This window comes from Octopus sinensis, linkage group LG14 (assembly GCF_006345805.1).
Source record: "Octopus sinensis linkage group LG14, ASM634580v1, whole genome shotgun sequence".
NCBI lineage: Eukaryota > Metazoa > Mollusca > Cephalopoda > Octopoda > Octopodidae > Octopus > Octopus sinensis.
Genome location: NC_043010.1, coordinates 38,334,104 through 38,349,031, shown reverse-complemented (window position 1 = coordinate 38,349,031; position 14,928 = coordinate 38,334,104). Strand labels below are relative to the sequence as shown.

General features: G+C 36.1%; 1 protein-coding gene across 2 annotated transcripts in view; it reads left to right on the top strand.

The window, feature by feature from the left end:
* LOC115219073 (multiple epidermal growth factor-like domains protein 10) overlaps positions 1-14,928 on the top strand; it is a 103,398-nt gene that overhangs the window by 63,506 nt on the left and 24,964 nt on the right. For both annotated transcript variants that reach the window (XM_029789135.2, XM_029789138.2), the window contains exons 7-10: positions 978-1,122; positions 10,674-10,785; positions 11,829-11,965; positions 12,874-13,016. In XM_029789135.2, the coding sequence (XP_029644995.1) occupies positions 978-1,122; positions 10,674-10,785; positions 11,829-11,965; positions 12,874-13,016 (537 nt within the window). The remainder of the gene's footprint in view (positions 1-977; positions 1,123-10,673; positions 10,786-11,828; positions 11,966-12,873; positions 13,017-14,928) is intronic.

Here is a 14,928-nt window from a genome sequence, read left to right as displayed (position 1 = left end):
GTTTACCGTAAATGGTTCTTTTAACATACCGAACTACTTGGTTAAAATTATCAATTATTAATTGATTAATAATTTGGCCCTTTATTATTATTATTATTATTATTATTAGTATTATTATTATTATTATTATTATTATTATTATTATTTAATATTATTATTATTATTATTATTATTATTTTATACACACACACACATATATATATATATGTGTGTGTGTGTTTGTGTGTGTGTATGTATATATACACTAGTATTATAACCCGATTTCATTCGGGTCTACTCGGGCTACATTTTAAAGATGAGGAATTTTGCCCTAGAGGCCACGCCTTTCAATATATATTTCGTTTTGGGATTTGCTTTGCAAGACTCTTTATGTGAGTTCGTGTGTTGAAGCATATTTTGTTGTCTCTGGGGAGAATCATTCTTTTTTAGTGCCTTATTATTTAACACATTCACCAGTAAAGTTTCCAAATTTTAGAAAAATAAATATGGAACCTTTACTGGTGCGTGGGTAAATAATAAGACACTAGATCGCTAGCCTCTACACATTCTTTATTTTCTCTCCTTGTTTCTTTCTGTATTCTTTTCTGTGGAAGAGCATAGGCTCGAAACGTTAAAGACTTTTTTCACTTCCCGAGCGTTATACTAATACATCTGTTTGTTGTCTACATCCCCTGTCTTCGTCTTTTGCTTTTTTGTGAATCCTCCTTATCTATCTATCTATCTATCTATCGATATATCTATCTATATCTATCTATCTATCTATCATCTATCATCTATCTATCTATCTATATCTCTCCCTCTCTCTCTCTCTCTCTCTCTCCTCTCTCTCTATATATAGATATATATATATATATATATATATATATATATATATATATATATATATATATATAAATACGTATATATATATATATACTTATTATGCTTTGATAATTCGTAAGTGAAAGCGCACTGTCTATTTGTCTTTCTCCCCACAGGCTGGACTGGTGGAAAATGCCAGAACGAGTGTCCAGATAATACATATGGTGTAAATTGTCAATCGATGTGTAAATGCAAAAACGGAGCAACTTGCGACCATCTGAATGGTGCTTGTCTATGCCAAGACGGTTTCAAAGGAACATTGTAAGTATATCTTTCGTCTTTTATTTGTTTCGGTCATTAAACTGCGACCATGCTGGGGCACCGCCTTGAAGAATTTTTTACTTGACTGAATCGAAACAACTACTTACATTTTTCTAAGCCTGGTACTTATTGTATCGATCTATTTTGTTGAACAGTTAAGTTACGGGGACGTAAACAAACCACCACCAGTTGGGAGGGCAAACACAAACGCAAAACACACATACATATATACATTTACATATATTGGTAAGAGCTAACGCACGAAACTACCGGACCTTGAGTCACTCTGTTGTTTCTGATATATATATATATATATATATATATATATATATGACGCGCTTCTTTCAGTTTCCGTCTACCAAATCCACTCACAATGCGTTGGTGGGCACGAAGCTATATTAGAAGGCATTTGTCCAAAAATGCTGTGCAATGGGACTGAACCCGGAACCATGTGGGTGGGAAGCAAGCTTCTTACCTCTCTGCCACGCACGTGCCTATATAAATATTCCTTTATTCTTTTACTGATGTCACTGTTTGGACTGGAATAATGCTTGGGTACAAACCTTGAAGAGTTTTAGTCAATTGTGTCAGGTACTTATTTTATCGATCTTTATTTATGGACGTTTTAATATCCACTTTCGAGCAAACAGACATGACGGCCGTTCATGTGAAACGTCAGTGACTTAGCCGTGGTGCTTACTCGGCTACAAAGCGATTTGGTTTCGATTCTGCTAGATATTGCTACATGTCCTTATCAATGAATCTAAACAGTAATGGCGCATGTGACAACCAATCATCCTATGCACTGCACCGGTACCTCAAAGTTTCCCAACATCGATGAATCGAGTTTATTGTGAACACACATTGTCTGCAAGAAGAAGGAGTACTCCGTAGACAAAATACAACAGTGATTCGCATATTTACGTTCGAATCTACTGAGACTGATTAAGAATGAATATGCACGTCATTGTAGTTCTCTTTCACTCTTTTACTTGTTTCAGTCACTTGACTGCGGCCATGCTGGAGCACCGCCTTTAGTCGAATAAATAGACCCCAGGACTTATTCTTTGGAAGCCTAGTACTTATTCTATCGGTCTCTTATGCCGAACCGCATCGGTTGTCAAGCGATGTTGGGGGACAAACACAGACACACAAACATATATACACATATACACATATATATATATATACATATATATACTACGGGCTTCTTTCAGTTTCCGTCTACCAAATCCACTCACAAGGCTTTGGTCAGCCCGAGGCTATAGTAGAAGACACTTACCCAAGGTGGTACGCACTGGGACTGAACCCAGAACCATGTGGTTGGTAAGCAAGCTATTTACCACACAGCCACTTCTGCGCCTATTTATGTATATTCTATTTGGATAGATGGGGTTGTGTATGGAAGCCCATACATTTCCCATCTATCTAATAGTGATGCCACAACGACGACGACGGCTGTATCGACCATCAGCGCTACTGGCATCACCACCACCACCACCACCACCACTACTACCACCACCACCACCACCACCACAACCACTACTACTACCACCACCACCACCACCACCACTATCACCACCACCACTATCACCACCACCACCACTACCATTACCACCTCCACCAATGCCGCCGCCGCCACCAATGCCGCCGCCGCCACCACCACAGACGCCTGCACCACAGAGGCCACTACCACCGCCGCCTCCATCACCATCACCTCTATCACCAACATCATCGTCAATGTATTTTGGTTTGATTTTTAACGACTGACTTACAACATTGCAATTGCAGCTGTGAACTGGGAATCTACCAGCCTCGACCGGCACCGGTTTAGCTAAATAAACTATATTGGGTGTGTGACTGTGGAAGGATTCAGAAGGAAAGAATGAAAGAAAAAAAAAGGAAGAAAGGAAGAAAAAAGAAAAGAAGAAAGAAAGAAAACGAGGGGGAGAGAAAGAGCGTGTATGTATGTAAAAACGAATAGAGTCAGTGGAATAAAATAAAGAATAAGTTAACTGCATTATAGATGGTAGAAAAAGAAAATACAACAAATAAAAAAAAGTAGGGAAAGCAAGAAGCAATTAAACAAACCAACGAAATAAACAAAAAAAAGCATCAAGAAAGAAAGAAAGGAAGAAAGAAACGAAGAAGAAAATGAAAAAAACACAAGAAAGAAAAAAATGAAAAAAGAAGAAATGATAAGAGACAAGAAAGACGAAAAAATGTAGAAGAAACGGGAACAATATCTGAGAAATCAAGCGAAGAACGAAGCGTGAAGAGCGAAACAGCGATGTTGTACACAAGAGGAGATTTAATTTTCAGTTTATATAACGCCGTAAAGCCTGAGTCAAGCAATTGTTTGCATTAGACGAAAGGAATTTTTGGAAGCATTTAAAAAAGAACTGAACTAGATGTTGTCTCATTCACTTATCTATCGACTTACACGTGATCTTCTAACTTCACGACTCTGAAGGTAATTACTGCAAGTATAACCGAAGACCCCCGTAGTTAACCTTTATTCCTTTCGTTTATCTAATCAAGAACACTACTATTTGTTCCATTCGCTAGAATTTCACAGACGTTTGGAGAATCTGAACGAGTCAAAGTCAAATTGGTTCAAAGACTTTCTAGTTATTTATTTAATCAAAACCGCCCCCCCCCCGAAAAAAAAACACAAGTTTGAAAAAAGCTGATTTCCTGTTGACATATTTCATATACACATACATAGATACATACATACATGCATGCGCGTGTGTATGTGTGTGCTTGTAATCGGTTGTATTTTGAGAGTGCATTTTGTAATTCAATGAAGATCATACGATGTCATATGACTTCGAGTTTCGTGAAGGCCGATCTAATTATCAGGGGGTGATCGACATTATATATATATATATATATATTATCTATATATTATATATATATTATATATATATATAATTTAGTTATAAACACAATAAAAATTTTTTCCCTACTTTGATATGTTGACAAAAGCTCCTTTATTGGTGCTGGTTGCGCAGCAGAGAATTAAATCTTCTACATAATTACTGAATAGGCAAAGAATACATGTATTAAAAGATGCTTTTGTAATAACAAATACGTGTAACGTAAAAGTGGCGCGCAGGTTTTTACTTTATTGGTGGTACTTCTGTATCCTGGAGACTATGTTTTTGGATTTAATTGCACAACACATGTTTATTCTTCCTGGGACTTCATTAAACCAGAATAAGAACAGAAGTAAATATGTTTACCTCTCGTTGAAATATGGAGAAAACGACGCGAATAAGAAAATGAGTCGATGGAATTAATTGTAAAATAGACGTCAGTTTGTGTGTGTGTGTGTGTGTGTTTGAGTGTATGTTTAATGCAATTTAGGTTTAAAATGGACGAGAAATAAACCAGTATTTAGAAAATCTATGTGTAAAGATCCAAAGGGAATCTGTGATTTGACAATGTAATTCGATTATAAGATTTTCTTTGTATAACTAATTTGTTATTCACTGTAAATGAAACGTGCGTAAGATGATGTAACTAAATACTTTATAAAGAAGCACTTCTGTTTTGCTTAGCTTTCTCTTTCTCTCTCTCTCTCTCTCTCTCTCTCTCTCCTCTCTCTCTATTTCTCTCTTTCTCTCTATGTATGTCTCTATATACACGCATGTATGTGCATGTGTATATGTATGTATGTGTCTGTGTGTGTGTCCGCACGATTTGATATACGAAAGAAAATATAAGCACATTGTTTTCTCATGAGAAATGACTTGAGATCAAGATTTATATATCATTTTTAGAAATGAGTGGCCCTCCTTAATAACAATATACTCACAAACACACTCTAACTTACACGCATATATTTGTTAATTTGTGCGTCATGAATAAAAATTACGTAAACCTGAACTGTACTTGTCAGCTAGTTGGTAAGAAATTGAATAGTTATAGATGGTGTAAGCCGCGTAGTAAAATAAAATCAGATAAATTAAACGTTGACAACATCACGTTAGTCATCACGCGATTCAGACATCGTAAATAATAACAAAAGCAAATGTATGAAATTCAACGTCATTTATTATGAGCTTTCTATAAGTTAGAATCTCCTTCTGATAGTCGTCCATTGTGTAATAAGAAAATAGTACGAAAATAGCACGACGTGACTGCAGATTATTATGCCTGCCTAATAAATCCATTGTTTTTAACAAGAATTCTTTGTGGATTAAGAAGTTAGAAATGGTCGACATTGATGTCATCTTATGTAGCTTTTATTGGACTAAATTAGGTAGATTGGTTCTTGTCCAGTAGAATGGTGACTTCTTTTAACGGCTTGTACAAAAATATTGGGCTCATGGTTTCGAACAGTACAAGTAGGTGTACATGTGATACCATTAAGAAACGAATAATTACAATATTCAAAAAATTTGGCTTGAGAGGGACAGTTGGAGCTAACCTCACAACAGTGTTTGTGTTGAATATTCAGTTTAAACTAAACTGGGAATTACACCAGGATTTTTAAGAAGCTAGTAGCGATCAATTGCACTTACACATGCGATCTAATTAACAACCAAATGTCATCGACTATATACTAATATGCATTACCAAGAGGTTAGGTGCTTTATCTTCCGACAAAATCACTATCAACAAGACTGCAGAATACTACAGTGAGACATTATTTTGCAGTTTTTCGAAAGTGCTCTATAACAGCATTGTTCCATCACCCTTAAAATCACAGTGAAAGTAGTATTATATGGTATAACCCACCGTACAATGCTGGTGTAGAAACAAGTGTTGCAAAATATTTCCTTTTCTTAATCGAAAAAAAGTTTCTCAAATAGTTATAAATTCCATTCACTATTCAACAAAATCAAAATTAAGCAACAGCTAATCGAAAAACATGCCCGATGCCATAAAAAGCCAACACGAAAATTATTACAACCAAATGTAGAGCAAAGAGACATGCAATTATCGAAATATGAAACCTTGCCTCCTGAATTGCAAATGCCTTGAGAAAAGTATATAATACCAGGATCTTGATAACATTTCACATTGCTCCGGTCCACTCTGCTCTAAAAAATAGTAATAGCAACAGCTGCAACTTGGCCCTGCAATGGAATGGCGTTTCATTCAGGTAGTGGGGGTGTTGTACTCTTGGTCGCTTATGGGCCAAGGAAACCGTGATAAACTCCGTTTCAATAAGCCTGTACCCTGTTACAAATTAAGGATTAAGATAACATGTACATACTCTTCAACATGTACACATACAAAAGCACACACATACACACATACACATACAAACAAACAAACACATATGCGTGGCAACTTTGGCAAGTGTTTCCTATTATTGCTCCGGTCAATAGTAGGATTTTGTGAATGGATTTTGTAGATGGAAGCTGAATGAAGCCGGTTACAGTCAAATGGCTAAAACAAATGAATGAATATATATATATATATATATATAATATATATATATTATATATAATATGTGTGTGTGTGTGTATGTGTGTGTGTGTGTGTGTGTGTGTGTCTGTGCTTATATGTGAGAGTGTATGTATTCTTGCCTGGACATCATGGTTTTAAACAAGGATCACTGTCGTTCAAGAAATGCTGTTTGTTTTCAGTATCCCGTCAAAAACATGTCTGGCCATGGGGCAAAACTTGCTTCGAGACAGATGGTTGACAACAGTAAGTGCATTTGACTGTAGAATATCTGCCTTAACAAATACAGTCTAACCCATGCAAGCGTGGAAAACTGGACGTTAAATAATGAAAATACCATCATTTTATCGTTCACATTTCTATGCTTGTGCAGGTGAGACATACACTCGCACGTGCATGTGTGTGCATAAATGTGTGCATATGTGTATACATGTAAGCATTGTATATACATAATTGACAAGCGAATTCAAGGTGACTAATAAATTGACCGTGGAGGCGCGTGGCTTAGTGGTTAGGGTGTCGGCTTCATGATCGTAAGATTGTGGTTTCGATTCCTGGACCGGACGACACGTTGTGTTCTTGAGCAAAACACTTCATTTCACGTTGCTCCAGTCCACTCAGCTGGCAAAAATGAGTAACGCTGCGATGGACTGGCGTCCCATCCAGCTGGGGAACACATACGCTATGGAAACCGGGAAACCGGGCCCATGAGCCTGGCTAGGCTTTAAAAGGGCGCATTTATTATTTTAATAAATTGACCAATGAAGATCAATTTACAGATAGACAATTTTAGAACAGCAGGATGAATTTATGAAATTTAGGAAAAACAAAACCAGAACAATCCTTGTAATGCCGACAGCGGATTTGAAAAACAAAAACTACCATAGCAAGACAATGATGATAAAAAAAAAAAAACACATGAAACGAAAAAACAAAGAACAAAGGATAATCCGGACATAATGGTAAAGCCAACCAATTTTAGGGATAGCAATATGAATTTAAATAAACAATATCGAACACACATACGTAATATGTGCTTTGCTAGTTTGTCAGTCGGCTCCAATTTGAGGTGTTGGAGATGAACCTCTCAAAGTGGTGGGTGTGAAAATATCTGAATTCATAGTCATAGACACGCGAGACAAAAATACGCCAAGTTCCGTTCAGGAGCGATATGCATGGATTTTTTAAAACTTTTGTAACTTACCAACATCGTGTATCCGAACAAACCTGATACAAATCGAATATGCAAAGTGGCGAAAGAACCATCAGATGGTATGCCCGAATGATGCATTCGTAGGAATAAATTCAAACATGAATTAGTAGCAGTTCGAATGTTTTAAACAGTATCAAACACACATACACAGTGTATGTGTTTCGCTAGTTTTTCGGTCGGCTGCGCTTTGAGGCGTTCCAAAGCGCCGGTTGTTAAAACACCTGAAAGTCAGTCGTAGACAGGAGAAAATATAAAGTGGATAATAATAGGGTGTCACCCCTTCCGTACCGTTCAGAAAATTATGTCATAATTGTTCAACAAATATGTTTGCTCAACAAAATGAATTGATCTCACGTTGCAGAGACTAGATTAAAAAAAAACAATTATAACCTTGTCTGAATTAGTAACACAGTAAGCATCCTTAGGGCATAGTAGCATTAGAAGTAGCAATATAGGAAAAGCAAAACAAAGTGACCAACAAACTAATCCCTGGAAAAAGATGACAATTTACTGAAATTATATATAGAATAGACAGGGATCCCCTGCAGAGTAAAATCAGAAAAAGATGAAAAATACGATAAAAACTTTTAAAAAATATTAGCAACATGGGATGCTTGCTGATTTAAACAGGCTTACTATTTGGTAATGCAGCATACGATAAGGAATTCGACAAGTACCATCGAAGTGACTGCACAGGAACTCGTGCACGGGCACACACACACACACACACACACATACACACACATATATGTATTTGTGTGTGTGTGTGTCTATATACATACATACATACATACATACATAAATACATACATACATATATATGTATATATGTATATATAAATAAAAGGAATAGCCACTAAGGTGGATTCCTAATATGCTAGAAGAAGACGCTAAAACGCCTTATCACGAAGAATATGTTCTCAAAAGATTTTAGCAAACACCAGAATATGTTCCCAAAAATGTTTTGAGAAGATATTCTTCGTGGTAAAGCGATTTGGCGTCTTCTTCTAGCATATTAGGAATCCATCTTGGTGGCTATGCCTCTTATTTATATATGTAACTAGCAGTCTCACCCGGCGTTGCTCGGGTTTGTAAGGGAAATAACTATATAAGCATTTTTAGAGATGTAAAGTATAATAGCCATCTCAATATGGCTAACCACAAAGGGTGGGGGGGGTGTTACTGTAGCTTTTTACGTTCTGAGATTTAATAATAAATTTTTAGAGAGTTACTTCCCTTATATATGTCAAAAATGCATTAAAAATGGGAAAAATTGATGGTAAATTTTTTAAAAATCGTAGACTCATCGTAGACGCGCGCTAATACCCAGAAGGGCTCGATATGAACCACGACTATAAGATACCCGGTTTTGGTTAAACTGCACCGCAAAATGTGGGAGTAGTTAGGAATCTAAATCGTAGGTAACAGACAGCACACAACCTCACTTTTATATATATGTAATATAATTTATAGTCCTTGGAGATTTTTTAAGTATGCTAGCCACTGGTTTAAATTAATATTAATAATATTAATTTCTACCCTCATTATTTAACTTATAATTATATCTATATCTATATCTATCTATCTATCTATCTATCTATCTATCTATCTATCTATCTATCTATCTATCTCTCTCTCTCTCTCTCTCTCTATATATATATATATATATATACACACACACACTTCTATTTACTCTATTTGCGCATAACTATACGGTTATCTATTCATGCATAAAGACATACACATCTTTACATCTGTGTCTGCACTCAAATTTCACGTCAGTGCACGCTTTAACCCATCCTTTTTTCTGTATTTCAAATTAATTTCATATGCATTCAAGGGAATTCGTTATTTCTTTTTGGTGTCGCCACAACAGTGGTTCTTCATCCGGTGGGTGTTGATTTCGATATAACGAACTACTTAAGTCGCAGATATGGCTGCACGATTAAGAATTTCATTCTCCAACCACATGGCTTTGGGATCAATCTCGCTGCAAAGCACTTTGAGCAAATGTCTTCGATTATAGTCTCGCGTCAATCCTTGAGAGTTGATCTGGTTAACGGAAATAGACAAAAAAAGAAACACATCGCATACATACGTTTATAGATATGTGTATATATGTCGATATGTTTTTTGCATGTGTTTGTTTTTCCTTGTCTTAAGGATGGTAGTAAACGAGCATCGCCGTCGTAAAAGCAGTGTCGGCTGTTTCCAATTTCCCGTGGAAAAATGTCTCCCGATGGGAAAATAGGGGATAATTACCTTTCTTGGAAACGGACGAGTGTTGGTGATAGGAAGAGCACCCAGCCGAAAAAATCTGCTTCAACAAATCTCGATGGACCCGTGCCAGCACGGAAAAGTAGACGTTAAAACGATGACACTGATGATGACGGTGTGCGTTGACATTAGTTTTGCCTTTATATTAAAACTAGTTATTTTGACTCGTGCTTCGCTCGGGTTTTGGTGGTGGTGTTGTTTTGTGCGTGTTGTCTCCTTTTCCCTTTCTTCTTTTGTTCGTCTTTGCCTGGTTCTTTTTTATTGCCCTCTTCTTTACCCCCCCCTTTCCAAAATCCCCCAAATCTTTACACCCACAATTAAAGATAACCGCCTCTAGCCCCTGCAGCAACACGAAAAGCCACCATTATTCTATCCATAAAACTCAATTTTTCCCATATTCCTCACCAATCGGTAGCCCCGAGTGACTTGCAACCCTCCTCACACCATTGCCCACCCCATTTTACCCCCAGTGTAAATTTTGGCGCCAAGCCAACCCCATATACTGCTCATTAAACCGTTCCCATCCCAAAATGAGACAAATAACCAAGAAATCAAACAACTTTTTCGCATTTCAGCCTTATAGATATTGATTTGTCTCTTTAAAAAATATATATCATTATTCTTTGGTTGATTTCAGGTGTGATCAGGTTTGTCTGGAGGGTGAGAACTGTTCGTCTAAGTGCAAATGTCACAATGGAGGTATATGTCACCCCCATGATGGCTCCTGCGACTGTCCACCAGGATGGACTGTGAGTAATACGAATATCTTTCGTCTTATATGTTGATGTAAATCCTTCAGTGTTTGTATTAGCTCCTCCTATTGTACCTAACTCTTATTGCCAATAACAACAGCAACAGCAACAGCAGCAGCAACAGTAACAACAACAACAACAACAACAACAACAACAACAATAATAATAATAATAATAATAATAATAATAATAATAATAATAATAATAATAATAGTAATAGTAATAATAATAATAACAATAATAACAACAATAACAACAATAACAACAATAATAACAATGTTAATAATAATAATAATAATAATAATAATAATAATAAACTCGCTGGAATCTCCAATGCGTTGATGCAGTACCATGCAGTGGCCCTCATGGCTTCTGATCTTAACTGATTGGAAGTGTTATCATGTACATTGTTTTGTCTTGGTATAAAAGATGGGCTACAGCAAATATTCTGCTCAATACCATTTGTTAGTTGTTTGACCTTAACCAGTTGAGCATGTCCTTTGTGGATTTGCATCTCTAATCACAAGCAGAAGTAGTGGGGGAGCATCATAGCCATGTGTTGAGAGGGATTCTTTGGGATTTGAATAATTCACCTCAGGAAAATTGAATGTTTCATTCATCATCCTTATACAAACCTTATTCAGGGACGTTTTGATTGGAATGAGTTACTCAACCTGAAGAAAATTCCATTTGGGCCCTACCTGCAAGATCATGCACTGTTTATCTTGATATGAGACCACCACGTCGCGCACATATGGTCGTAATGCATGTGGGGGTTCCCACAACGGACAAAGTGCCTCACCAGATGGCGTATATTGCTGCTACATCAATATTATCTATCTATAACACCTTATATCATTGCTAACACAACACAGACACACACTAATACACAATTGTGCATACACATCCCCTATAATTTATTCATACATTCTTACTCGTACACCATCACACATCTAAAGGCGAACCGCATTTAACGGAATACCGCGGGAAAAAACGCTGCTTGCTATCAAATCATAATTATGTCATTTATATCACTGTAGGGAAATATTTGTTCTCTACCGTGCCCGAAGAACCGCTACGGTAAAAACTGCAAGGAGGTGTGTAGCTGTTATAACGGCGGCGTGTGTGACACGTTTACGGGAGAATGTCAGTGCCCACCTGGTGCAAGTGGTGAAAGGTAAGTTTAAATAATGATTCCTTTGTTTGGTAATTAATGACCGCATGTGTGTGTGTGTGTGTGAACACATATAAAACAAACCAAAGAGGGGATAATTATGGCCGTCAAAATTTGTGCATGTCCTAGCAATATTCAGTTAACAGGTAATGCAAATGAACAAAAGAACAAAGAAGGAAAAGTCAGTAGTATACTTTCTTACATAGGCTTAACTGAAAACTCATTTAAGAGTTGTTTATATCAAAATATGGCCTCTTTTAAACCCCTTCAGAAAAAAATACAGAATACCACATCTCTTTCGAAGTATCCATGGGAAAAGAAAAACCGTCACAAAGAAAGTATCACATCACTCTATACACAGTCATTTATGTGTATATATATTTTTGTATGTATATATGTATGTGTGTTTCTATATGTATATAATGTATTTGTATGTATGCATGTGTTTGTGTCTCCTTGTCACTGCATGATAGTTATAAACGGGCCTCTTCGTCATACAAGCATGCAAACATGTCTGGTCAAGGGGAAATATTTTCTTGCTTAGAAACAGACGAATATTGATGAGAGAAAGGGTATCAGACCGTAGAAATATATGCGTCAACTAATTCCGTGTTAACTATGCAACCATAGACAAGAGTACGTTAAGCCTATGATGCTGATGCTGCTGATGGTAATGATGAAACTCAAGACATTGAAATTCTTAAAATATGGCTTTGTAAACAAGATAGCTATAATCCGTAAATTTATTTATAAATGATGACTATAATGATGATGAATATGATGATGATGTTGATGATGATGATGAATGATGATGATGATGATGAATGATGATGATGATGATGATGATGATGATGATGATGATGATGATGATGATGATGGTGATGATCTCTAATATTAAAAAAATTTTCCAGATGTCAGATTCAGTGTCCAGTTGGTACTTGGGGCCCAAACTGCACTTATGAATGTGAGTGTCGCAACGGTGGAACCTGTTCTCCAGAAGACGGTTCCTGCCTTTGTCCAGCTGGATTTACCGGAAGACATTGTGCCAGTCGAGGTAAGAATTTCCTTTATTGACGGATGGATGTAAAAAGAAGCACGAGTATTTTGTTGTGCCTACTGCTAGAGTTCGGTTTCATTTACTTTATTTCACATTTGGTGAACATTAGCGGACCAGTCACCGATTCCACATATCTCTGACGTTAAAAGTGGTGGTAAAGAAGTGTCTGCAAGTTGAAGCTAAACAAATACTTCTGAGAACATTGCTCATAAAAGGTAGTTTTTCTGTTTTCTCACCAACATTATATATATATATATATATATATATATATATATATATAGTTAATCCAAACATGAAAACACAAAGAGAAAACAACAACGCGAGGACGTGGAACAAGTATCGTATTATTGGACGCTCAGGAAAGAAGGAAAGAAGGAGGGTTTAACGTTTCGAGCGGAGCTCTTCGTCAGAAACATAGGAAAAGGAAAGATCCAAGAAGGGGAGACGGAGGAAAAAATCGCCAACGGTACATACGCGGTCACATTTTGAATATAATATATTGTATATATATATATATATATATATATATATATACATATATATATATATATAATATATATATATATATAATATATATATATATATATATATATATATATATATATATACATATATATATATACACATACATATATCGTTTTTGTATTTAATTTCCAAGATTCTTTATGTGAATTCATGTGTTGAAGCATATTTTATTGTGCCTGGGGAGAGTCATTTTCTTTTAGTGCCTTATTATTTAACACACTCACCGGTTCGATTTCCATTCATCTACTTATTATTTTTTTCTGAAACTTTCGTTGCGTCTTGCAACCTTTTCAATAGACGTTGACTCTATCCGTTATCAGAGTCAACGACTATTGAAAAGGTTGCAAGACTCAACGAAAGTTTCAGAAAAAAATAAACAAGTAAATGAGTGGAAATCGAACCGGTGAGTGTGCTAAATAATAAGGCACTAAAAGAGAATGATTCTCCTCAGACACAATAACACACACACGCGCGCGCACAGTTAGTTTGAGGATTATATAATCCAATGTTAGGGATTATATAATCCAATGTATTCCACTGGTTTAATCCGTATCATATAATGCAAAAGTCATTGATATATACTCTTTTACTCTTTTACTTGTTTCAGTCATTTGACTGCGGCCATGCTGGAGCACCGCCTTTAATCGACAATTCGACCCGGGGACTTATTCTTTTGTAAGCCCAGTACTTATTCTATCGGTCTCTTTTGCCGAACCGCTAAGTAACGGGGACATAAACACACCATCGGTTGTCAAGCAATGCTAGGGGACAAACACAGACACCACACACACACGCATATATATATATATATATATATATAATTATATTATATATATATATATATATATATACGACGGCTTCTTTCAGTTTCCGTCTACCAAATCACTCACAAGGCATTGGTCGGCCCGAGGCTATAGTAGAAGACACTTGCCCAAGGTGCCACGCTGTGGGACTGAACCCGGAACCATGTGGTTGGTAGACAAGCTACTTACCACGCAGCCACTCCGTTCAGGATTATTGAAATTATCAATACCGGTGGAAAAACAAGAAGAAAATGGAGCACAAATGGATGTAATTACTAATTCATTTCTATGTTACAAAAAGATGACATTAAAAAAAAAAAAGAAAACAGTCCAAATAAATTAATCAGGAGTTGAATCGTCAAAGAAAAATAAATCAATTCTTTTTTATTTTAATTTCTTTTTTTTTATTATTTATTTATTTTTTATCGCAATTTACTTTTCTTTGAGCTTTCAACTTATCAATTTATTTGTACTGTTATCCCCCACCCACCAAGTCATCTTTTTGTAACATACAAATAAATTGGTAATTACATCCATTTATTCTTCATTTTCTTCTTCTTGTTCCCCCAATATATATATAT